This window comes from Protomyctophum parallelum (genome assembly GCF_964188405.1).
Source record: "Protomyctophum parallelum genome assembly, chromosome: 6".
Classification (NCBI taxonomy): domain Eukaryota; kingdom Metazoa; phylum Chordata; class Actinopteri; order Myctophiformes; family Myctophidae; genus Protomyctophum; species Protomyctophum parallelum.
Genome location: NC_139701.1, coordinates 28,493,756 through 28,520,762, shown reverse-complemented (window position 1 = coordinate 28,520,762; position 27,007 = coordinate 28,493,756). Strand labels below are relative to the sequence as shown.

The 27,007-nt window shown below is 43.0% G+C and overlaps 3 protein-coding genes across 13 annotated transcripts in view; 2 read left to right on the top strand and 1 right to left on the bottom strand.

The window, feature by feature from the left end:
- Positions 1-1,532, top strand: part of dock7 (dedicator of cytokinesis 7) — a 72,931-nt gene extending 71,399 nt beyond the window's left edge. For all 4 annotated transcript variants that reach the window (XM_083767287.1, XM_083767286.1, XM_083767285.1 and 1 more), the window contains one exon: positions 772-1,532. In XM_083767287.1, the coding sequence (XP_083623413.1) occupies positions 772-814 (43 nt within the window). In that variant the 3' untranslated portion in view covers positions 815-1,532. The remainder of the gene's footprint in view (positions 1-771) is intronic.
- A 2,652-nt stretch (positions 1,533-4,184) lies between these two features.
- usp1 (ubiquitin specific peptidase 1) lies at positions 4,185-11,203 on the bottom strand. 2 transcript variants are annotated; one of them, XM_083766603.1, is made up of 9 exons: positions 11,023-11,203; positions 9,530-9,721; positions 9,223-9,367; positions 8,030-8,146; positions 7,629-7,798; positions 6,776-7,401; positions 6,237-6,395; positions 5,794-5,995; positions 4,185-5,625 (listed from the first exon to the last, which is right to left on the bottom strand). In XM_083766603.1, the coding sequence occupies exons 2-9, from the start codon at positions 9,703-9,705 to the stop codon at positions 4,809-4,811; spliced, it is 2,412 nt and encodes an 803-aa protein (XP_083622729.1). In that variant the 5' UTR covers positions 9,706-9,721; positions 11,023-11,203; the 3' UTR covers positions 4,185-4,808. The 2 variants fall into 2 exon arrangements, with proteins under 2 accessions (XP_083622729.1, XP_083622730.1); XM_083766604.1 differs by lacking the exon at positions 11,023-11,203 and adding an exon at positions 10,724-10,895.
- Positions 11,204-11,715: 512 nt separating this feature from the next.
- Positions 11,716-27,007, top strand: part of kank4 (KN motif and ankyrin repeat domains 4) — a 94,860-nt gene continuing 79,568 nt past the window's right edge. For 5 of the 7 annotated variants that reach the window (XR_014569418.1, XR_014569419.1, XM_083767867.1 and 2 more), the window contains exon 1: positions 14,179-14,443. The gene's annotated coding sequence lies outside the window, so the exon portion shown is untranslated. Of the gene's footprint in view, positions 11,778-14,178; positions 14,444-22,363; positions 22,413-27,007 lie in introns of those variants that run through there. The other 2 variants (XM_083767865.1, XM_083767866.1) reach the window with 2 other exon arrangements.

Here is a 27,007-nt window from a genome sequence, read left to right as displayed (position 1 = left end):
TAGCTATTGAAAAATAGCAGATCTACAAGCTCATAGCGCGCCACAGAGTGGCGTGCTACGAGCTTGTAGGTCTGCTATTTTTTTTAAATCATGAAAATATTTATTTCAGAAAACAGGAGGATTTAGAAGATTCTTTTTTTATTTCGAGGTCAGGCCTAAATGGGTTAAGGCATACATATGGTTCATTGGCCAGGGATCCTTTCAATTCTCTGATACGGTCTAGGCCTGCCTTGCCTACTGTATCCAGAACACATACCATTTCTGCTCTAGACCTGTAAAACTAACTGAGATCGGTATATATAAATTGTATTCCCGATTAAATGTCTTATTGCTTTTGTTTCTGTAAAAACATGCAGCAAACGGACAGCTTGACAAGGTAGTTTGAACTTTCTGACTGCATTAATACGTAATGCTGTTATTAAGCATAGGTATATTCTTGTATTATTAGATGTTTGCATTCCTATCCATTTTATGAATATTATTATTCCTACATTTAGTAGACTCAATATGTGACATAACCTGATTAGGTGCAGATAAATGCAAACATTTCTATAAGTCTGCTGGACTGGCTTTCATATAAGGCCCCGTTCACACAGTCACACTAGCAAGCAACAGTGTGAACTTAAATCAGCTAAATTGTTTTATCCAAGTAGTGCCAAAATTCTATGGTGCCTTACATTGTAAAATCAATAATAATAATTATACTGTTATATTATATAATATAGGATATTTAGTTGCTGTGTAAACAAAACTGTTGGCTTGTTTTTCCAGGGATTCCTTCAGCAGAATGAGTCTTCGGAAGCTTGACATTTGAAGATGAAGAAACAATTATGTGAGGATTGCAACATTAATTTATTACCAAGTGTAAATATGAGTGTCTCCAGAAAGTCGATCAGTGTTCCTGATGATGAACAAAAAGGAAAGTGTTACAGCTTGGTACGTCATTCCAGTGTCTTAATTTGTTTACAGATAACCTTTTACTCGATCAGTAGGACAAAAGTGGTTCTAAAAGTCATACCTTGACAAGTTTCATGTTTATAATTTTTGTCAGGCATTTGTCAGACATGCAAGCGGTCCTTCAGCCACCATAGAAAAAGCTTTCTTTATTTGAACTATGGAGGCTGCCCTCTGCAAGCCAAAAAGCCAGTTTTAGTCAAATGGTACACTTTGGTTTTAAGATGGTTATGTCAAGTGCCAATATAGAAATGTTTTCCTGAAACATTGACAAATGTCCACAAAATGGGAGTCAAGGAGTCTTTATAACTGCTTACGATGTGTCAAATCTGTATTCAATTTCATGTGTGCACTTTTTATTACAGTGTAGCAATGCATTTTACAACATGAAAATTTACTATTTAATCCAAAATGGGGGAGAGGAAAATGTGCAAAAAATATTATTTATCATGATGCTTTATAATTTTTAGTTTAAGCTACATTGTTAAAGCTGGGGACTTATTTCAAACTTCCTCAAACTGTTTTATGTAGTTTGTTTATTTTAAATATTTTACTAAATAAATATTTTAATGTCCAAATGATATACTTGTTTGTGTTTATTTGATGGAGATTGATCAGCAAATATCAGGATTTCTAATGATTTGGAGAAGTTCTCACTTCACTAGACATAAGGGATGTAGGTATTGGAAACCTGCTTCTAATCAGATGACTGATGAATCTGCACCGGACTAGCCGTTCAGGCTTGAGGTGCGCTGGCAGATTACCAGATGAGATTTCACTTGCTTTTAGAGATGCTCCGATAATCGGCCATATATTAAAATATAAAAAATAAATAAAATGCCACAAACAATATGAATATATTTTTTTACTATCAAAAGAACAATGACAGATGTACGAAATACACCAGGATGAGTGTTTCAAAACAATTTCTCGCTCTCCCATATTTGCTAACCGTCAAACTAATTGGTAGATTGGATATAATTCAGGGCTAAAACAAACCCTGACTTTGATGCATACAGTCACAGCAAAACCTTAAACTGGAATGAGGGTATGGAAAGCATTGGAAACGCCATTGTCGTTTGTCAACTTCATTTTACAGAAACTGCTCACAAACTCATTAATCACCTAAATGGCATGTGTGGACAGTCTGCAAACTTCACTTTCAGAACCAGACTGTTGCAGTAATGTTTGCTGTACAAATCAAATGGCTGATATGCAAATGCAACAGACATTGGTAGACTTTAGGCTCCCCGCCTCCCCCTCTGGTCCTGCCCTCAGTGCTGACATACAGTACGTACCGTAACATACAGTATTGGAGGTTAATGGTAAGGGACAGTCGAATGAAGCTTATTTCTTCTCGGCCACTCTGACCTCTGGCCTTGAGAGCCATCTTCACAGGAGTAGAAGCTACTTCTAGTCTTAAAATAATCTACAAAACAGAACCCATTGAACATTACATACAAATCAAGACTAAGCTACGAGTGCTGGTAATGCCGGATGGTGCTGTCCTAACATACTGTGTTACTTATGGGGGGGATTCACTGCATATTCTAGAACGTGAAATCCTTTATCCTTGGTTACTCTCCACAATTCTCCCTAGCTGCACTGGAATATCTATGCTTCAAAGTTATGGATAAATGTTTCGATCTGCTGAAATGAGATAGGTGGGACATGGGATACTTACACCAGGGGTCCTCCTGACATCTCTCTCTAGAATTGGCCGACCTATGCTTTGCTATCTTATTTCCACCATCATGGATAATTAACGTTTCATTATTGGCAACATTAATTTGTACACATTCATTTCCACACCTTGGTCCACCATAGTATGACCCTCCCTACTACATCCTTTTAAAAACATTTCGTATCTAAAATGTATCTTGTGCAATATGGCACAATATCCCATTTCCCCGGCTGCTGGCAGTGCTATATACACTTCAAGAGGTATGAATTAACTATTCATATTATTTTGTGACCAGCTTTGAGTGCAGCTATAGTTTTATTTATATACATAAGTGCACCATAATATATATTTATCTCCTGCATGCATTGCATTAATTTCAGTGTTGATGTACAAGAATAAATCATTTATATTTTAAAAGCCCTGAAAACGATGGAACACTGCAAGGGAGAACATTACAGTAAGTAGACTAAACGGAAGACTTTCCTAGACGGCAGACTATCTAGCCTTACCAGCCAGATCAAGCAGGATTTCTTCCATTGATTTATGATGGGAATGAGAAGGATTCAACCACTGTGCAAGGTTGGAAATACCCCATTCCAAAACGAAATATTACAGTGCACCGGTTACTGGTTAGCTACCCTCGATACCCAGGTTTTCATTTCGTCTACTGGTTAGCCTATTCAAATCAAATCACCTTGCTAAAATAATGACATGAAAACTGAACCAAAACAAACTGATTTCTTAATTATTTCACCCACCCAAAAAGCTTATGACAATTATGACCATTGACATACAAATAAGTCATTCAGTTACAAGACAATGTGACTTAGATAAAAAATATTGGCCTACCGGTAAGTCCACATTGTCTTTGACTTAAACATAAAATGGCCTAGGTCACTCTCTTGACATAGGCCATTACTGTGGTGGGAACAAAATAATATTTTCAATAAAGATATGTGATACCAGAGGTGGCCAGTGTCATGAAGAGCAGATTTAGGCAAATATCATTTTCCTCAAATAACCTCAAAATAAGCCATTATTTTAGGAACATTTAAACTGCCAACTTCCAAAACAAATACCTGTACTGACAGCCCTTGAACCATTATCACTTCCATGGCCCCCTAGTGTTCACATTAGTAATGTGCATTTAAAAAAACTGTTTTGACATGTGCAAGGAAAAACATGACTTCAGTGGATATCATGCAAGGGTGGCACAGTATAATAATAGAGCATATTAGATCTCATGAGCTATACAATCCAAGACAGCTAATGTCACCAAAATGTGGAAACATTTTCTTGACTAAGAAAATGTGAAAGTATGGGCCATTCCAACTAGAGCAATTGGTCCAGCAGTGGTGATTGTGATATTCACTGTGATAGCAGATTCAAAATGATGTTGTTTGACAGATGTACATGTCCTTTTATTATTGAGTTATATGGTGTTTGGAATTCATGATATATCTTGTCCGTCTGATTAATTGGATAATGGAAAACTCAAAACACTGAAAATAAGGGATCAGTTCAGGTGAAAATAGGAAACTTTGTTTCCATATAGAAATTGGCTATACATTTCATTAACAACCTGGAACCGTTTGTCATATCATCACCTGTCTTTTAAAGAGTTCTAAAGGACATCGAGGTGTGTTAAAGATAAAATAAAAAAATATCCTATTCGATTTATACCTGGCCAGTCTACTTTGCACACAAAAGGAATGGCTGTTGGTAGCTGCTGACTTAAAGGGTATTCAAATATAATCTGAAGTATCAAAGTGCTTTTCCATGTTGTAAAAAGGAAGGTTCAACACTAAAAAGACACCAAAACATTTTAAAGAGGACCTAGAAAGACGTAATACAGACAAACAAGAATATTAAACCAGACAACCAAACCATAGAACAATTGGCAGAAGCACTCCCCTGTGCTTAAAGGTCAAAGCAGTCTATTGCAGAAGCCACATCTGAAAACGGACGTTATTTCAAAAAGGCTGTAGTCTGAATCAAACTTCTGTATGCAATCTGTCTTGCATTCCTTAAGCATGAATCCGAATCTAAAGTAGATTTTTAGTTTTAAGTAGACAAGCCAGTATTGGGTTTGTTCAGCTGACAGTATCTCACGTGTTCTGCTAAAGCGAGGCTTGACAGGTGCATTGACAAACTCTTGGTCGTGCTCAGTTTAGTGTCCAGGGTCATCCGTTCTCCTGTAGAAAAGTAGATAGGGTGTGGATGTGGTACAGGTTTTGGGAGAGCAGGCTCTCAGGAAATCCTCCTCCTCAAACAAACGCACCTCTGAGTCGTCAAACAGCAGCCATTTGCCTTCATATTCCAGGAGCCTGTTGAGAACCTGCTGCTCAGTGGCCTCCATTCCACCTCCACACACAGCTGTAGATGAACCCTGTGCTCCTTCGTCAGCCTCGGGCTCCTTCTTCAGTTCGTTCTCTGCGTTCTGCCCAAGGCTACTTGTGTTTCGCCTGCGCCTAGATGCCTCTGTTGTTTTGTCTGGCTGTTTGCTGCTTCCGTTGGTCAGTTCATAACTAGACAAACTCCTCTGGCCCCCTAGGAGTCCCACTGTACCCTCTGACGACTTCTTGCAAGCCGTTTTGCCAGAGACGCTGCTGGCCGAGTTTGTGTTAGCATCTCCATTGCTGTGCTCTCTCCCTCTCAAGCTAAATGACACCTCGCCATCATCGTAGTCCAGCGTAGCCTCTTCTTTCTGCTTCTGTTCACCGGCTGCTTCCCCCTCCGCTCCCTCCTCGGTCTTGACTTTGTTTTCACCCTGTGGCCAGAGCCTTGTGTCTTTCAGGTCAGACATACGGATGTAGGTGGTGTAGTGGCCACTGCTGATAGTGATGCCGCTGTGCATGACCACGGCGAACAGCTCATAGCGTCGCCCCTCATTAGCCGAGGGCTGCGTGCACCACTCCTCTAGGGACAGCGTCAGAGGGGTCTGAAGTGGGGTGTTCACCTTAGAGAGGCCCGCATATGGGTCTAGTCTGTGGAAAAAAGGGTAGGGGCGAGTTAGTCAGGTCTCATATGAATGAATCAGACACTGTTAGGGAGAAGTTTTTATAAGGCATATGAACATTTGACCTTCTTCCGACTGAGGTTTGTGATGTTCCACATAGAGAAAAGAAAAGTGTGAAACCTCATATTATACTCACTCTAAACTGTTGGCAGAGAAGCACTTGAGATGAATTGTGACAACCTCTGGAGTTTTATCAAACAAAAGGCTCCTCTCTGCCTCGGCATAATGGTGGCAGGTCTCACAGAAGTACTTGTCCTCTCCGACGATGCGCTCCACAGAGGCAAACTGGGAGATGGCCCACTTCAGAGTCTTCACCTCTGGTTTAGGGTCTGGAGAGACTAGAGTGGAGAGGAATTCATACTTACAATGAGAAGCGACTTTCAATCTCCTCTGACATTATTCATTTCATATTAGTCAATAAGCACTACTACATCAGTTTGCAAGGATACATGCACGTGTTTTCAATTAACACTGGTGTTTGTGTGCATTCAACACTGGTGTTTGTGTGCATGTGACTATGCTATGATATACTGTGTGCAGTAGTAGTAATATTCAGTATAAAAAAAGTCAGATACTCACCCTCAGAGAGATCAGCTGGGCTGCTGGGTTGGTCCTCCTGTACAGGGACACTGATATCTTGGAAGTCCTCCCTCCTCTCTGTGTAGTTCTCACACTCCAGACAGCGAGTCCTCAGTACCAGGCACCCCTGGAACAACCGCTCCATCAGGTCCAGGCCATCTGAACACAAACAGTGAAGCCACGATTTTATCATCACTCCTAGGCCAAGCCCTCACAAGCTGATGCACCACAGAAGGCAACATTGCATTTACTGTAGTGTAAATTAAGTGACTGGCAGTGCTGTTAGACAGACGCAACAAACTTAAATACATTTTAAGTTTTAAAATGAAATAAAGTGGAAAGCAGGCATTTCTCCTTAAGTGTATCATGAAAATGCAGACTACAAAAACAAATCAGCTCTCTACTTCCATATGTGGATTTAACCTTATGCAGACTACCTACCTTCACATATTCCCTCTCCCAGCTGCAATCAATGTTGCCCAAAATTTACAACTTAAACATGTTGTCCATGAAGCACTTTAACAGCCCCATTCTCTTACCTTGACTACTTTTCTTCTTGTTTTCAGCTGTATCTGGACTGGAAGGCGCTGGACCAGTTTTCTCACTATCCAGGCCTGGTTTGTCCTGGTTCTTAGCTGCAGTAGTGGAACTGAGCTTCCCCATGCTGAGGAACTTAGAGAAGATACTGGGCTGCTTCCCAGAAGGTCTCAGCCAGGCCAGCCTGCTTCTCTTTTTTTTCTTTCCCTCATCCTTCTTTGGGGTCTTTTCACCTTTCTCCTCGCCGTCACTCCCATCCTGCTCCTCGCCATCCTTTTTCTCCGCCCCGTCTATGTTGCTGTGCGTGGTGATGTCACTGGAGGACTTCCTCTTGGAGCGGGTCATGGGTCTGCTCAACGGCTCTGCATCAGATGTCTTAGACTTGACAGATTTGGGTTTCTTCTTGGCGTTTCCTGCCTCTGTGTCGCTTTTCCTCTTGCCATTGCTTTGGCCTTCCTCCTCTGTGGTAGCGGTGTCTGGTTTGACTTCTGGTACATTTTTGTCCTCCTTTTCTTCAGGCTGCTCATTCCTGATGGTGACGCATGCCTCCTGGATATATCCCAGGATGCACTGCAACACCTCCTGGGCATCATGTTGTTGGTATCCTTCATACATGGTGTTGAGTTTTCTGAAAAAACAAATATGTACAAAAAGTACACATTACAGTATACATTACAATACTGACAAAACAGAAACATCAGTACAATAGATTCTGACCACATTTGCAGAACAGCGGTCTTATTACTGTCAAAAACGAAAAACAAACAACCTACACATTTATTATTACATTTGTCTGTGGTAAAGTAAACTTTATCAAACTGCCAGATTACAGAGGTGTTTCAAACCAGACAGTACCGGAGTGTGTTGAGTATTTTGCGAGGTGGTGTGGCCAGTTCTCCTTCACTGTGGTTGACGGGGTTGAGCAGGAAGCTGGACTGCAGCTGCTCCATTGACATGATCAGACTGTTGAAGTTGCCGAGTAGCTCCATGTGAGCTGGTATGACCTCCTCAGAAGAACCTTCTTCCTGTTAATCACACAGTGATCACAAAATGCTTCCAGTGAGAAAATAAAAATATACTGTATAACCAATCAGAAAATTAGTCATTTTTACATCACAATCCCTGCCAATTGAAAGAATAGACATGGGAGATCAAATCTAGTACAAATACTTTTTATTAGTTTTTTCAATGAAAGAAAAAACACAATTGTAATGTGTGCTGAAATTGTCATATAAAACCATGGATTTTGCACTGACCTCCAAGTCACTTTTAGCACTCTCTTCCTTTGGTTCTGCCTTTGTTTTGTCTTGACAGGCGGAGAGGCTGTGCAGCTTTTTAATGCCATCTCTGAGCCCTGGGCAGTAGTAGAGCACCTGGAATAGAAATGATCAAACATTTGATGTGACACTGACTAGAATAGCCAACCAGTTGGAATAGAGGGTAGACTCTTGATTTTAGTTTTTCCTTTGTTACATTTGTTTCAATGAAACATTTATTTTTTAAAGGACCCATCTTCTCACACACTTGAGCCAGTATAAAATCTAAATGTATACATACACAGTATAAAAATAACATTTCCAAAAACACAATGACTTGTTGGAAGTGCATGAAATGTGCTTCATATTACTGCCACAGAACAAGGCTGCGCATGTTGCATGACAAACAGCTTCCATGTACACACCTGCCATGGTTAGTCACCACCACAATCTTCCAACTGATGCACTTACGGTAGTTGCTTAAGAAAAACACCATATTTGAGTGTAACCATAAACATTGTTTGTCCATTTCTACCAAGTCATGTTCCATAACAACATTGCATGGTGGGTTTGTGCATGCATAAAGTGAGTGTCAAAGTGAGTTTAACGTCATTTAATGCAATCAGATTGGACTTTTCTGTTTGGATGTATGGGCTGAAAGTAGTTTTTCCACTTAGTAGGCATTTCCGCATAACTTCCCGGTATGATGATGATGACGACGCGCATACCGCATACCCTCCATACATTATGGCCAAGTCATATCTGTTTACAGAATCATAACATGTATCGATATGGCCAACTGTGTACTGCACAGGTTGGTTGTGGCCACTTGTACATGTGTGTGTGTATAGTTTACTTATTTTCCAGCTATATACGTAGCAAGTGTAATAGCTAACTTAGCCCTTCAATGGCTCATATTCCACACATTGCATATATTCCATACAGTCATAAAGCCATAAAACACCAAGAAATTGCAGTGAGTGTTCTATAACCATTAAATGTAATAACTGCAATACATTCCATATACCGGTATATGCATTATTATCTCCATGATCTATACAAAATGATTGGTGTAGAGGAAAGGTTCACAATGTGTCGCATTGCTATTATTTTCGCAGAATGTTCACCCAAAAATAATTGATTAAAATTGGTGATTTCTAAAAGGAAAGCATCGCAGGGTTGTTATTCCCTACCTGTAGAATGCTATTCAGATAACAAGTGTTCCCCAGGTTGTTCAACCCCGAAAATGGCACCACAATCTCGCTCTTCTCACTCGACATAAAAGGTATTGGGGAGGCTGGACATGGATCAGGGAGAGGTACCACCTGATCAATATTGCTGCACAATGGGGAAAAGGCGCATGTTAACATTAAAACCAAGTTGGCAACCAAATAACACATGAATTCATCCCACCAACCCAATTATCTGACATATACTGGATAGTGGCATCACAAAATGTTCTCCCCCCTTCCCAGCTTCTGAAGGGATTGATGCACCTACCTTACTGCAGGCTCGTCCTCCTCGAGGTCTGCCGTTTTAGGTTCATCTATCGGAGATTCATTAAAATCCAATGCTCGTTTAGCTTCCTTCTTCTGAAAGAACTTGAGGGACAGCTTACTTTTCTTGATAGGGCTCGCAAGGGCCACCATCACGGTTTCACCCTGTAGTCCAGGCATCTTCCACTGGAACGCCCTACCAACAGCCATTAAGACATGTGAATCTCTTGACTCTTTCAAAACCGCTCTCAAAGAGCACCTACAGAAGGTAGCCACAATTTGCAACTCTAGATTTTTTTATAATGGGATGAATCTAGAGTTGCAATACCCTCCATTGACTCCCCACTCATCCAATTTGTGTATTATCCTCTTTCTGCCGAACTTTTGCGTCATAAAAATCCACCGTAGACATGTTATGAGCTACTTTATGTCAAGAAATTCTGTGCAAGTGATTATTTTTCTAAGTGTTGGAGTTTGGAAGTGCTCGTCGTAAATCACAGAACGGCCCTGCGTGCCATCCGTTTCGCATTTGCACACAATGCAGGAGGCAGCAGCGCGACCCCTTAATAAAAGCGAGTGCTTCCAAACTCCAACACTTAGAAAAAGAATCACCTGCAGTGGATGTCTGGACAGAAAGTAGCTGATAACATGTCTACGGTGGATTTTTATTTTTATAACACAAAAGCTTGGCAGATTGAAAGATTAAAGCTTGCCCTACAGCAAGGGCTTTTTTAAAACTTATTTCCTGATTTCTTTAAAATAGAATTGAATATTTGTACGTTTTTAAATGTTCAGATGAATTGAAAATGGTGGACCAACAAGTCGTGTGCTTTTCATGGCGTCATCCACAAAGTAACAGTTTTTGTATTGACTTGTGCTTTCGTTTGAAATGTACCTATTCTACATACTCTGTGTGAAATAAAATTTTCAATCAATCAGCCGTTTAGCATCAATCTGATTCTGACCAGAGAAGAGGCAACAGCGCGCCCCACTGGCCACAGAATGAAACAAGCAAACAGTCACAAAGTCTAGTTTAAACTTCACTTAAACCAAGCTCCGCAAGTACTAACAATAAGCATCATATTGTATAGTATATATAACACACAAGATAGGCAATATCCGTCGTTCATAAGATGCACACAAGACTGTCGGCCACACAATATGACATTACATAACACGATAGTTACGGCGTACTAACCGGCAGTTTGTCCTTTGCACCTGACTTATTTGTGCCCCTTTTCACTGGGAACATCAAGTCATTAAACGTTGAAATATGACCAACGGATTAAAACAAAATCTAAATCGATTACTAATGCGATTAACAAACGAAATGGAAGAGTTCCTGTCGTACACAACCGGGCCACATCGGTGTGGTCTGTGGTGGTGCGAGAATGAAGTGGGAGGAGGGAAAAAAAGACAACACGCGTTTCTAACAGTTCCGTACCGCGATGAACGACACGCCAAAAGCCGTGCGCTGGCCGCAGATGTATCACTCACCTCTACTGGTTCATTTCAGGCAGAAAATGAAAGCGGTTTCTTTAAACAATTCACGAATTTTCGAGCCTATTTGCAGAGCACAGATTCAGACGAGGCAAGCAGAAGTTGGCGCTTTTTCCAACCGCAAGACCCACCGCTACACGGACGGAAGGAGGCTCAAAGCCTCAAACAACAGTCAAATGTGCCAAAAAATAACGAATCATTATTATCTAAAAGGACTGCCACAACCATATATTGCCCGAAAATGCACACAAAGAAGTCTAAATAAATATAAACCGAAACAGTGCATGTCGCAGATGTCAGGCTTCTCGCCAGACGCCAATTTGACGTAGGACCAGTGGAACGCGACTGGTACTATTATGGACGCCATCTTTGTAAGGTCATATATCTCCACCTTTTTATCCCTCCCCCAAAAAACGCTACTGTGAATTATTCATTTTTGTTTCGTCGGTATATGCAGGTGTAGGTTTTTATTTTAAGTGCTTTTCAGTTTTCAGTTTCCCTTTTTAAGGAAATAGCAATATATCCGCATTCCGCATCTATAACTTCTATGAATCATAATGAATGGCACCAGCATAGATCCTCCAGTCCTTGGTAGTTTACCTCTATGGTAGCTACACAGTATACTTGAACCGCCAGGGGGCGCTGTCTGACATAGAAACAGATGTCAGCGCAGCATCATTCGTACGTTTTGGACCATCCTCTCATCTCATCGCATGACAGCCAGCAGCGTACAGCCTTCTACGAATTTAACGGTAAGACATTGTTGCCATATTTTCATTTTCCCTCCTGCGAGAGTCAAATAAACGCTAATATGTTTGGAATATTTAACACGAGACTGTTAATCACGGCATTGCCTATAATTTCGAGTGATTATGAATTGATTGGATGTGGTGTGCTCTGACTGCAGCTGTGCTGGTGTTGGTTAAATCGTCATGGGAGACGAGAGTCGCAATACCTGGAGCCAGGTATAAGAAAAATACATGTCAGGTGTGTTGCAATTTGTCAAACGGCTCGCATACAGCCTTTACCCGCAGTATTATTTCCCTAAACGGCGGTGTGCAGGCTACAGGACAGATGCTGCTGCTGCAGCGTGCCTGCTTGGTCAGCAGCCCCTATATGCATGTATATCGATGGACCTGAGCTGTGTCTTGTCTTGAGTATCGAGAATCTGCTCATAATCTGGCTTGGTTAAGTCAAGTGACATTGTAAAGGCAGCTTATGCAATTTAACTGTGAGAGTGAGAGTGTACAAACATGTAATCAAATTGACCACCAGTAAGGGTGCATTTTGGTTGCATGTGTCCAGTGTCAGTTGCAAATAGACACATTAACACCAGAGGATTTTTGTGTGGATGATAGTAGTAGACAGCTCTCCACGGCATAGTTGCTATAACCTACTTACCCATCAACCCAATTACCTCTCTGACATACTGGATGGAGGCACATTAGAATAGTCTCACCCTATACTGTATGTTCCCCTTATCCCTTAGTCTACCACTAGACAGTAGTGTACTGTGGACTGGAGGTTAATATAACGAAGCAAAACTGACGGGTTGACGACTCCGAGACTGTATACCAAAGCAAATGGAACTTTGAAATTATAGCCGATAGATTCCCCATGTCAGAATTAACAAGGCTGGGCAATGGCACAGTCTGTTCTTACCCTAGGCTCCAACCAAATTGACATTCCTAAATAATACGGGTTCATGGAATGTATGTATGATTTTATTCTATTTGATTGCAGTATCACTGCTTTGTATTGAATAAGCTGTCTTCACTACCTGTATTTCATTTGGATATTACATTGAGCAAGCTCTGGTTGACAAATACTGAGCAAGGACAATTAGGGGGATTGATGTAATGTAAGGGTGCGGATTGCAGTTCCCCATTCTCTAAATCTATCAATAATAAGGGGTTGATGTTGCATGTTTAGCTTTATAGGGGTGTGTGGCATTCCACTTCAATGCATCCTTGTTGACTACCACTATTATGGAATAGGCCGTTGGAGGAGGGGAGTTACATTTCTTGTCAAAAATGCCCCTTCAGTATAGGCTATAGCCTGCCTACATTGTAGTAAGTAAGGGATCATTCTCTTTGCTTTGATCTTTAGAATGATATTACCAAGGCATACCTTTCCCTATAGAAGGCATGCAGGTCTCATGTCCAGAGTAACAGTAAGTAAAGTGGGTGGTATGGCATGTCAGGGCTCTGACTCGAACCCCCACCCCTCCATCTCCCTCCCCACACCAGGAGAGGAACATTGGAGGGAAAAAAGAAGGAGCGATAGGCTATGGTGCACTCCAAGAATGACAAGCATGTCCTGAAACCTACCTCCTGCCACCCACCCGAGCCCTCGCACACACACACACACACACACACACACACACACACACACACACACACACACACACACACACACAGAGACACGCACACACACACACACACACACACTGCCCTTTTTCTGTAATTACAGGGGCGGCTTGGCATAGCCTTGCATTCACTTTCTCTCAATTATATCCACTATCCCCTACCTACACATACGGTACTTAAACATGTGACATATGTGAACAAACACTCAGGGAGAGAGCGTTGTTTGCCTATCTTTGACTAATCCTCAACTCTGCTTTTGTATTTCATCAGCTAGTTTATTTTCAACATAAACATTGGCAGCCAGACACATCACAGTGGCTCAGTTCAGTGTATTGACTGTAGCGTGTGTGTGTGTTTGTGTGTGTGTGTGTGTGTGTGTGTGTGTTTGGGGGGGGAGGGTGTGTAACAGAGTGATCTTTTAATAGTATACGCGTGTACATGAGTGTCCATACGCATGCACTTTTATGAGATCGGATTTCACATCTCTCGTTTGGATCATGCACGTACGATTGAATATACATACATTCTCTACAATCTCTCTTTCTCTCCCGGTCTCTCTCTTGTTTTCTGTGCATATGTACAGTATGTACATCTGATCAACTCAGATGTACTAACTGATTCATGCTGAGGAGGTGGGTGTGTCCAGGCAGGGAGCCGTCCAACCAAACAACCATCCATCCATTCAGACAAACAGACAGAGCTAGGCCGGCCCCCTCGGTTCAGGGCTTATGTTATGAAGCACTAACTCCCCCTGTCCCACTCAGGCTGCTCTCTCTACACACTCGCTTCTCCTATTCCAGCCACTCCGTCTGTACACCAGTCTGTAATCTTCACTCACGACTCACTACTATTCATCAGACTCTAGGAGACGCACGTCTGCTGGCAGATTCTTGACGGACAGGCCTCTGTCAGCAAATGACAGTTTGTCACTGGGCTTCATATCGGGTGATTGACCTGAAGACTAATACAGAGTGAGGGGGTGCGTTGAGGTGGTGCAGTGCCCTGCTTTGAAGCCTTGTCCCATCAGACTCTCACTTGCATCTGCAGAGGTAAGGGGAGACAGATAGGGTCTGCCTTCATCTGTTCATTTTTATCTTTTCGCCGTTATTTTTTTGTTTTCTTCCTCATTCAACTTTTTCTTTTGCTTCTTTTCCTCTCATCTTCTCTCTTTCCCACTTCTGCTCTGTTCTCTTTTAGGTACCTCTGCGTGTCATTGATTTTCTCTCATCCATTCACCTTTCTTTTTTTCTCTATTTTTTCAGCACACACCCCATCTCTTTCAGCCCCTCTCTCTCTCTCTTTCTTTGCGTTTGCTGATATCATGTTTTCGCTCTGCTTTATTTTTCTGAGCTGTTGAGCGGTAACAGGATGCCGCACAAGCCATGCATGCACCCAAGCACACACACACACACATAGTATCACACACGCACGCACACACAGATAGACAGACACACAGACCGACACACACACCACACCACACCACACCACACCACACCACCCCCGTACACACGCGCGCGCGCACACACACACACACACACACACACACACACACACACACACACACACACACACACACACACACACACACACACACACACACACACACACACACACACACACACACACGAAGGACATCGCTCACCCATTTGGTGCCCTCTTCCCCTCTTTTACACAAATTGCCTACGTTAATGCATTTTCATACTTTCACATGCATCACAATGGTGTGTTTTTTGTCGGTTTGGGGTTGTCTTCTCTCAATACAGTCTCCCTCCATCTAGCATTTGCATGGCTGAGCTATGTTTGAGATTACTTCCCTACTGGCCTGACTAATGACTTTCAGCTGGAGGTCTTCTTACACACACAACACCCGTGCTTGTGCTCATGCACGTGTGCATGCTCACACGCATGCACACACTCGGATGCTAGACACTCAAGCAGTGCTAAAAGATTGTAGGATGTATAGATGCACAGAGATGGGTCTTGTTTGGAAAGCTTGTGCACCATGCACTTGGCTGCTACATTTCTCTCACTGCCCTGTCATGCTGCAAGAGTGCATCCCTGTGTCTCTCTCTATCTGTCTGTCTGTCTGTCTGTCTGTCTGTCTGTCTGTCTGTCTGTCTGTCTGTCTGTCTGTCTGTCTGTCTGTCTGTCTGTCTGTCTGTCTGTCTGTCTGTCTGTCTGTCTGTCTGTCTGTCTGTCTGTCTGTCTGTCTGTCTGTCTGTCTGTCTGTCTGTCTGTCTGTCTGTCTCTCTCTCTCTCTCTCTCTCTCTCTCTCTCCATCTATCCCTCTTCCCACATCTCTCTCTCTCTCTCCACCTCTCTTGCTCTTTCTCTCCCCACAACCCCCCCCCCCCCCTCTGTGCTCTTTATGGTCTAAGTGTATTCACAGTTCATCTTGGTTATTTTGCTCTGCCAGGGAGAATTGGCCATGGTTGGCTGGCTGTGTGTGTCTGTGTGTGTGTGTGTGTGTGTGTGTGTGTGTGTGTGTGTGTGTGTGTGTGTGTGTGTGTGTGTGTGTGTGTGTGTGTGTGTGTGTGTGCACGTTTACTAATGCTCCTATGTTTATGATAGTCAATTATTGTCCTTGCGGGGATATAGTAGCGGGGCGGCATATATAAACTTTATTACAGGCTCGTGGCCCACAAGGTAAGAGTAAGACAGTACAGTAGGGATCACAAATACGAGAATACAAATAAAATAAAAATACAGTACATTTACCCAGCCCCACAGGTTACCACTCTAGGCGAGGCACTTATACCAGTGTCCTCTGATGGTAGAAGTGTACCTTACAGAACTACGGCCTGGGTCTGTCAACTGACCAATGAGTCCATTCAGTGAGTGATCCAGCCTGCTCATGAATTTAAATGTCAAGTTCCTCAACAGAGCCATGAAAGTAGTGAGTCCCAATGAACAGAAAAGCCCACTGGCTCTAGTGCTCCTTGGTTTTTTTAACAGGATACGAAGACAGTCATTATAGGCTACTTGCAGTTTGCGTAAGCTCTCCTTCTTGTACTTTACCCACAGTGGAGCTGTGTAGAGAGGGGTGCAATAAGCTCTAAATAGGTTTACCTTAACATCCGTAGTACAATGGTGAAATTTACGGACCAACATGTTGGCTTGTACATAAAGCATTCTCCTCTGTCTAAACATGTCCTCGTCATCCTCTAAGGTATCTGTTATGATATGCCCAAGATATTTTGTAATTTTGGACACACCCATAATTTGACCAGACAGATGAAAGGCAGGAAACTTAAGTTCCAGATCTTCTTTAGTTCTACATATGAGTATCATGCTCTTCTTGGCATTATACTGAATATCAAAGTCAATACCGTAATTTGTACATATATTGAGTAGCTGTTGGAACCCACTGCTACTTGGGGAAAGTATGGCAAGGTCATCCGCGTACATAAAATGATTAATTAGGCTATCACCCATCATACAACCTGTTTTGCACCCCCCCAGCTGCATTGACAGGCCGTCCATATATAAATTGAAGAGGGCTGGGCATAGCTAACCTATCGTTAAAGAAGCGCAAAATTTGGCAGAAGTGTTGAAAGATATATTGGGAACAAAACTGGATATTGGGCCATCCCAAATTCTCATCCTGGTGGGCGTGGCAGCCATTTTTCAAAATGGCTGTCAGCGGTTGGTCAAATCTTCCTAAATGACCCTCTAGCAGCTACAATATTTACTGTAGGAGGCTGAAATGTTGCATGAATGTCAGGTGCTTTCATACCAATTGGCTAAAAGGGGTGGGGCAATTGCAATGGGAGTGGCCTATCATAAAAAAGGTGCATAACTTCCAAGTAGACATGACCCAAACAACACCTGAGTAACTGGTCATGACATCTTCCAAAAAGGGGGTGTGGCAGTGGGAGGGGCCTAATCATCACAAAACAATCTTCTGTGATAAATATGTCTGTGTAGAGTTGACTGTCTGCCCGAGACTCTGTCTGTAGCATGACCCGTAGCACGAATATGCACAGATTGCAATTCCGTGCATACATGACTAGAAAAGCCACAAATCTGTACATATGACACTAAAATACCTCCCCATAGACAATGACGGAGGGGCGCTACTGAACTTGAGCCACGTGAGACCACTGAGTTGCAAAGTTTGGTAGAGCAGACTCAGCCCTGTTCGAGGTGTAAACCGATAGGGACAGAAATAGTAATACTAAATAATATAAAACCCGAACTTGCATAGCCCAAACCAGCCACGGTGAAATAGCACTTCCGTGTTTGTGAAAGCCACGCCTCCGTCAATAGTATATGTACGGATTTTTTTGTTATGCCGCTGCACTAGCTAGATCAGTGGTTCTCAAACTGTGTTGACTGTAGTACCCCCTTTCCCTGTTTTCTAAATCCAAGTACCCCCTTTACCCGATTGACAATAAAAGTCCAGTTATGTCAATGTGTTCAAAATAACACAGCATGAGGTCACACACTGATTTAATTTGTGCTTAAGACATTTCATTTGGTTTAAGATCACCAGGTTCAACATTTATGATAGTGAAATAAAAAAATTCAATTTTTCACTTTCTCTTACATTTTGTCCTATTATGTCCTCATTGTCCTGGCATAGATCATGGTTCCCCTGTGTGGTCTGTGACCTCTCTACATCAGCCAATCACTCCATTCCGGAGGTACTACTATATAGGAAAGGCTTAGAAGCTTAATCTGATGGATTATATTGAAGCTTTATAGGTACATGTACAGCACACACACACACACACACACACACACACACACACACACACACACACACACACACACACACACTGGGCCCACCCAGAAGCTGTGAACACTCTAGTGAGCATGCGAGCATGGATGCTCTTTCATAGGGTCCAGTCCCGTCCCCGTCCCCCCCACACACAGCTCTGAGGACTTTGTCAAATGAATAACTAACCATGTCATTCTCCTGCTGTGCATTTGCCCTACAAATATTTCTACTATCTCAATTAAAGTAACACTCAGGATCCCTTTGACTTTCTTAACATATTTGTCTACTACATGATGACCACAATTACAGTATTGGATCATACATCATATCATACATCAATCAGCTAAGAAACATCACCGCCGGATCCAAACAGATGGCGTGCCAGGGAGTTGTCACACAGTGTCATGTTGTGTTTGTGTGTGTGTGCATCATGTGAACTGCTGGAAAATTGCAGGTCACTTTCTCACCAGTCTAGAGTGCAGATAGATGTGTGTGTGTGTGTGTGTGTGTGTGTGTGTGTGTGTGCGTGCGTGCGTGCGTGCGTGCGTGCGTGCGTGCGTGCGTGCGTGCGTGCGTGCGTGCGTGCGTGCGTGCGTGCGTGCGTGCGTGCATGTGCGTGCAGAGTGCTTCCTGGCACAGAACTTGGCCATGTGCCTATAGTTCTCCCACATCCAAATTGTCCAGAATTGAACATTCACTGACTCGCCCACTGTGGCTTCTTGAAACTTGCGAATGTCTTTGTGTGCCCACACAGTGGGAATATATTTTGTGTGTGCGTGCACTCGTGTGTGGCTAATTGGGTGTGTGATTGCTTGAAGGGGTAGGGGAGTTCAAGTGTGTGTGTGTGTGTGTGTGTGTGTGTCTGTGTGTGTCTGTGAAACAAACATTTGCTACAGCAACACTTGGATGGATTTTGTATTGTTTTATCTCCACCAGATCCCCAGTAAGAAGCTGTTCTTCTCATGTTTCACGGCTGTAAGAAGCTCTGGGGCTTCTTAGGTCTGCTATATCTGAGGGAAGAAAACATATTATAAAGTCCTCTCTGAGAACGCACGTGCGCATGCGCATGCGCACACACATACACACACACACACACACACACACACACACACACACACACACACACACACACACTCACACACACACACACACACACACACACACACACACACACACACACACACACACACACACACACACAGACAGACTCATGTGCACAACTGCACATGCTTGCTCATACTTACATAATCTGTAATGTTTTATAAAATTAAAAAATGTCAATAATAAAAAATAATAAAAATGTATACATAAATATATATATATAAACGGGCGTGGACTGGGCACCAGAGTTGGGGTCCGTTACTCAAAAAAGTTATACACTACACATTTGCCTTACATTACTTGATTACTCCCTGTAGAAAGTAACTAGTTACATTACTTTTGCGTTACTCCATAAAATCGCCTGAGATGCATTGTCACATAATTCTCCACTTAACAGATCTTTATAATCCTAATAAGGAGGTCATACACAAGATCTTTCTTTATGCTCTTTAATACCAGGTTGTTGAATAAGTGAAGGAATAAAACAAAATGCGTGTGCACACTACAGCTGAGCGAACGTCTAGGCCTGGGGATTGCACTGCTAATCTCATTTCCTGTTGGCACACTATTCCTCTACTGCACTATGATTTGATTCTGCACCTCGCTTTCACCATGTTGCTTTTCGTCACCCTGAAGCAACGCGTACGTCTCCTTTTCTATTAATGTCAGCAGGGGGCTGAGCTCCGGGTGGCCACAGGTACCACAGGTGTTATTGCATGTCTCCCAGTGTAATCGCTCAGTCATTCTTCTCCCCGATGTGATGCTCTGTGCCAATAGCCATGCCTGCTGGAGGAGATGCAGCCCTAACGTTTGTCACTGTGATTTGCAGTGCCTCAGTGGTTTTCAAACTTGTTTTCCCATACGGGGACATTTTTGTGATCTAATGCTTGGCATTACCTTTCCCGGTGTTGCACACCTAAAATGGCTATACAGCAAACGGTCATAATGGTGCGCTGCCTGTGACACCTTGTGAGCTTGTAGTCTACTAGGTGCGTGACACGATAAGCAACTACTCCAAGTATAAATCTAGTAGTACAGTGCTGCATTCAACCTGCTTTGCAAAACATGTACCACAAAAACAACATTATATATTTTATGGTCAGCGTGTTAAAACATCATTGTTAATGAAGGCCAGAGTTTGAATCAAGTTATATTCTGTATAGCCTATACGAGAATGTCATTGTTACAGCGACATAAATGCAGTCTATACAGTATGTTCTGTACCCTTGCTGTGAAGGCAGTGTGCTTTTGTTTTGACTACAAAAACCAATACATCACCTGTCCGTTGTTACACACAGTTTGGGAACGCCTTTCATCACCAGTGATAGTGATGTGTCATTCTGTTGTGGTCGCTGTCGATTCGAAATGGCAATACCCATATCTTATTGTTAGTAAGACAGTAACAGGCTTTGTTGTGGTAGAACTGGAGGACACTTTTCTTTTCATCTTTGTCATTGTGTCTCCAGTCTCTGTCGGTATAATATAATCTTTCACATAACTTATAATGAGCCGTGCCAGGATTCATGCCTGTGTTGCATTGGTACCAGGAGGTACCTGTGCAGTTTTGTATGCAGGTCAGGTTGCTTCACACTCTTTCTCAGCAGAGTGATATTGTTAACTAGAAAGGTGCATTCAGTAGAGTGCAGATCTCTGCCAGCCCAGGAGGCATGCTGCAATACTTACACACTGTCTGTCTCACATAATAACATCAAACTGCTGCCTTCTCTCTTCCTCTCTTGCTTGCTTGTCGAACATAGTGATTTTTCCGAATGCCACTTTGGATGAGAAAGTTAGGAAACCTCGTCAATTATAGTACTAATGTATTTTAACTTGCCATTATAGGACCGTGGTTAATAATAACCGGTATAACCCTCACAAAAAACATGCAGTAACCCTGGTCACTAAACTGCCTCCCCCTGGCCAGCCGGGGCGCCTGATGGAGGGGAAAGGAACTGGTTGGAATAACGTGTTCCTTCCACGCGCTACGTCCAACCAGGGAAACTCCCCCCTGTCAGGTGTAAAGGAGCAACTTGGACACTCATATATGGGGACTAGGTTGGTGGAGGGTGTGTAGAGCCCAGGATCACATTAGATGATTGACACAGGGGTGAAAAATGGGTTACAAAATCGTGGGATAAAATATATAATAAAAACAAAACAAAAAAAACGGTATATGCACTACCGGTATATGCACTTTAATCTTGCACACATGCATGCTCACCATAAATGCACATGGTATCTTAGTTGTCACGTCCTTTGTAAATACAGTAGGTGTACATTGTCACTTTATGGCTGCCTAATATTTTGTGTGGATGTACGTAATGATGACACAAACAACCCTTAAATTAATGTAAAGGCCCTTGAGAGTTAAAAGGACACTCAAGATTTTACTATGTAGGAACTAAAGGCAGTTTTTTGTTTTTGACGATATAACATCACATAGCATATAACATCTATAAATGTCAGACAAGCATTTGTTAAGAAGCGTGTGTGGGCCTCGACGACCGTCTCATCTTCTTGTAACCAACCAGTACAAATCAACTTATGCCCTACAGCTGCATTGTTACTGTAGCATTTAGTTTTTCTGGAGAGTTCCCATGGTGGGCGAGATTAGCTGGACAGGGTTCAGTGATGTGGCCTACAGCTGGGAGGAAGGGGGGGAGGGGGTGCCTGTCATGGGGGACAGAGCACCCATAGAGACTGTAAGGCCATGCCTTGTTCTTTGTTGACAGCCAGCCAGGGGGCGATACAATAGTTTTGGTTTTCAACTGCGGCTGACAGTTCTATTATACTGTACGTGCATTCAAGGAGCTATAAGCACAAGGTCTCCGAGGAGGTTAAGATGAGGAATAGCCAACGTTTATAAGGTCTTCGGGTCATATTAACGTCAAAAGTCCCACTTGCTGCTTGGCAAACCTTTCTCTGGGAGTGGACTTTTAGGAACAATGGCTTATTAGCTCATCCTAACATTGTTTCCCTCATTGTATCCGTGTGATATTGTACTTCAATGTGCTCCTGGCGTGAACGGGAAGGAAACAACACAGTGTGCCCTGAGAGGAGCTAGCAGGCCAGAGGGAACATGGGACTTCCTTAATGGAACCCCTTACCAAGACGTACTGTGTTGTGATTGGTTGGCTTAGGAGGCATGAGCTTCCTGTTCGTGTCTCCTTGGAAAAGACCCCTCCCAATGTAAAGTAAGTGTGTGTGTGTGTGTGTGTGTGTGTGTGTGTGTGTGTGTGTGTGTGTGTGTGTGTGTGTGTGTGTGTGTGTGTGTGTGTGTGTGTGTGTGTGTGTGTGTGTGTGTGTGTGTGTGTGTGCGTGCGCGCACGCACATACCTGTATGCTTGAGAGAGAGTGTTGTTTATCAAGCTTAAAATAACTTTTTGCTGGCAGAATGTTTTTGCAGGTCTTAAATCTTTCAAACGTGTGTATGGATGGATTTAAAAGGTATAGGGGCACGTGCTGAAACATATCGTGTGTGTGCAGTGCTCGTGTGTACATAAATCATTCTCCTGGGACCAAAAATATGTGTTTGTGTGCAGAGCAGACTGACACACAACACACACACACACACACACACACACACACACACACACACACACACACACACACACACACACACACACACACACACACACAAGCTGCTCACTGTAGTCGTAGTGACTGTGGTTTGCTGTATATATTGCATCCCGTTGCGTGACATAGTGGGTGACTGTGAGGGTCTGTGGTTTGGCAGTCCTGTGTCAGTGTGGATGACTGTGTTGTGTTCGCCTCCCTCCATGCAACCGGACACAGAGTTTGAAATACATCATCTGTAGTCAAATGTCAGAGGTGGTTTTCAAATTCCGTGCTGGCACCCAAAGCCAGTTTCCACATAATGAGCATTAAACTTTTCATTCATTCTTTCAAACCTTTATTTATTCTCGAGAGACATTGAGGTTTCCCTCATTTGCAGTGTCATCGAGATACAGTACAACATAATACAACATTTTCAAAGCAATAAACAAAAACAACAAAACAGAACAGCAACATTTCCTCATTGTCTCCACCAGGCCGAAGGCATGTGGGGAGAGTATGTTTTGCACTCCGTCCGTCCGCGTGTCCGTCCGTTTGTGTGTCCGTGTGTCCGTGTGTCCGTGAACAGCTAATCTCGGCCACCATTAACCCGGTCGATGCCATATTTTGCACACACACTCCCTGGATGCCAACCATGAACCTCTGCCCCAAACTTTCCAGAACGGCCTGTTATAGCGCCACCAGGAGGCCGCTTTGTGCAAAACAAGTTTTTCAATGCCATATTTTGCACACACACTCCCTGGATGCCAACCATGAACCTCTGCCCCAAACTTTCCAGAACGGCCTGTTATAGCGCCACCAGGAGGCCGCTTTGTGCAAAACAAGTTTTTGCACAGTACACCTACAGATTTTGTCCAAACATCACGCAAATTGGTACACAGTCTCTCTAGAGCCATTCAACGAAACGGATTTATCAGATTTATCAGACTCCATCCTGATTGGTTAAGATTGGCTTCCAAAGTTCACAGGAGTGCTCAGTTTCAAACAAAATGCTGCAAATCATGAACACATCGCGTGATTTCCGTGAAATTGTGCACCCACATTCCCACTAGGCCGAGGACGAAATGCCACATGAACAATTTCAACTCAGCCTCAAGGTGGCGCTATAACTGGCCGAAAAGTGTTTTTGCACGGATCTGTGGATAACCTGGTGGAGACCTGTGCCCGGAAGGGCACTTTTTCTAGTTTTGATCTATGTTTACATGTTGCAGACACTTGGGGGTAATTCTGCAATGAAAGATTTAAATTGACCATATGTAAGAGCAGATCTTTAGAGCTGTAAGTCATTCCACGTGGTTGGGGCACTAAAACTAAAGGAAACTTGTTTCTGCCATCTACATACAGTATATGTAGTTTCATATGACCAGTCATGCCTGTTTTTTACTTGGTTGCCCTCTGTGTCTCACACCAAATATAGCAGATCTACAAGCTCTAACTTGTAGATCTATTAACACCAACTAAGTTTTAAATCAGCTTGTAACTTGTAGATCTACTAACACCAACTACGTTTTAAATCAGCTTGTAACTTGTAGATCTACTAACACCAACTAAGTATAAATCATCCTAATCCTTTAGTCCTTTTCATTCTGAATCGAGATAATGGTCCTTTTTTCCCACCAGTTCCGAACCAACTTTTTAGGGTTCTGAACCAATTCATTTTCACATTAGGTGGGGAAAAATGTATGAACCGGTTCAACCCCTGTGGAAAAGGGGCCAATGTGTTGTGAATCTGGCTCTAGGATCAGTTGTCTCTCTTGCCTGTTCACCACTTATACCGTACATTTTTAAAGTGCAATAAAGTTGTATTTGTGCATGCATGCGGTTTACATCTGGCTCTAATTCATACGTGCTTGGCTTCCCCAGCTCTGTGCTCAGGACATCCACAACATGCATGCTCTCTCTAGTGGACAACTCAACCCTAATGAAACTTTTATGGATCCCATCCATAAGCGATTCTTCTCGCCCATCTCTCTCCCCTCTCTCTCGCTCTCTACGCACGTACGCATGCACGCACGTACACACGCACGCGCACACACACATAGCACACACACACACACACACACACACACACGTGCACGCAACGGCGTGACGCACACACACACACACACACACACACACACACACACACACACACACACACACACACACACACACACCCTCACACACACACACACACACACACACACACACACACACACACACACACACACACACACACACACCATTCCCTCTCTGGCCTAGGGTGATAATAATGGCATTCTAACGGCTGATGTATATTTACAGACAGTAGTTGCGCACCGGCATCACATACTAAAAATTGCATATCTACAAGCTCACAACGCAGCGCCTTGTGGCGCAACGCATTGAGAGTTTGTAGGTCGGCTATTTTTAGTGAGCAACCAAGTGTAAATTAGGGGTAGCATCTCCCTTGAGGGCTTGATTAGAGAAGGGAGGTAGGTGAGGACAGATGGATCATGTGGAAGTCGACAGCGGTGACTGGGGCTGCAACCATCCATTATTTTATTAGCAATTATTCTATTGATTATCTTTTTTTAATAATTGCAAATAGTAGATCTACAAGATCTACAACCGACCGACTGACGGGAAATGCAGGTTTTTATAATAAACTGTACCTTAATGGTCGCAATAACATCAGATTAAGGTAATAAAACGGCTAGTCCGGAATTCTCCTTCAAACGATTATCGATATTCTTGAGTGGTGCAACCACACCTATATGGACAGCTATGTGTGTCTCTGGCTGGCTGGCTGGCTGGCTGGCTGGCTGGCTGTGTCCGTCCTTGGCTGGCTGGGTCTGTCTGTGCACGAAAATTGCGTTTGCACAACCAAGTGTCACTGTTGCGCAGCCTAACACACACACACACACACACACACACACACAGGGACCCCCACACGGTAACTCTGTCATTTCTCGTTTCGGATGCGGGGCGGCTCGCCGGAACTGGGCCGGCACCCTGGCCACGTTTTTGTGGGTCTGGAACTTCCCCCACACAGAGTTGCACCACTCACTTGAGTCACTTAAAGGTAAACATGCAGGATAAATATATCACGGGTGTGATTTTTTTAATAGTGGATTAAATGAGTTAGTTGCATTGACTTTAGATGCAAGCGGAGAGAAAAGGAGAGAAAGACGCATGAGAGAGAATATTGTTACTGCCAGGCAGAAAACTCTTATCTCCATATTCTTTTCATAAATTGAAGCCCTACTTCGTCATTTGTGTCACACAAAAGTAGCAAAAATAGCAGATCTACAATGTCAAAACACATTGTTTCACATGTTTTGGGCTGGCTGACCTTTTTAATTGAATCTTGAAAAGTAACTGTTTTGGACATGTGAGGTTTCCACCCGACAGCCGACAGCATGTTTGGCTGTAGACCTGAGCTAAGCTGTCTGATGTTGTTCCCATCTCTTCAGACAGACAGACAGACAGACCGACAAACGGTTTGTGTGCGCAGACCAGGAATGCAGATAGACCTTGGCTGAAGGCAGATGAACATGATGATGAATGCTGTGCCGCTGTGCAGTATATCAGTGTTATCTGTGTGTGTGTGCGTCCGTCCGTCCGTGCGTGTGTCCATACCAGATTGAGTGCAGGTATGCAGGGTTGGCATGACACATACACACACGCACGCACGCAAGCCGTGCACGTGTCTTTCAGATCCATTGTTAATGTGTGTAAGTTAGAGTGGGTTTGACCTCAGAGGAGCTGCTGCCTGACAGGATTTAATGAGCCCTGATCTGTGCTCTCAGCTGTCTGCTGTATCTCCACTAGCTGTGTGTGTGTGTGTGTGCGTACATGTACATGTGTCTGCAACTGCTGGTATTGCTGGAGTATTAAGCCTGATATATACTTGTGTTATGCTCCTAAAATACTGTATCAGATCTACAAGCTCTAACAACCTGGATCTGCTTTTGTTGGTATTTCATTTACTAACTTTGACAAAACAAATGTTTTATGCATATCTTTACTTGCCACCCAGAAGAGGAAAAAAATGTTATTGAAAGGCAGTATTTGAATTATCAATCATTATAGGAAAATCTGTACTGTTTTGTCCCTTTATTTCACTATTCAATGGGAAACATACTGTAACCGGTATATTGTGATGAATATTCTGGAAATCTCTTTTTACTCATATCTCCCACAAATGGTGGTCAGTCTTGATAATAACTTCCCCTACAATCACATCTACACT

Bases quoted from the DNA above. Each gene is read 5' to 3' on its own strand.
- usp1 (XM_083766603.1), bottom strand. From the start codon at position 9,705: ATGCCTGGACTACAGGGTGAAACCGTGATGGTGGCCCTTGCGAGCCCT. The intron at 8,147-9,222 runs GTAGGGAATAAC...TTTCTATTCCAG, and splicing joins ATCTGAATAGCATTCTACAG to GTGCTCTACTACTGCCCAGG. The intron at 5,626-5,793 runs GTGAGTATAATA...TTTTTTCCACAG, and splicing joins TTCTCTGCCAACAGTTTAGA to ACTAGACCCATATGCGGGCC.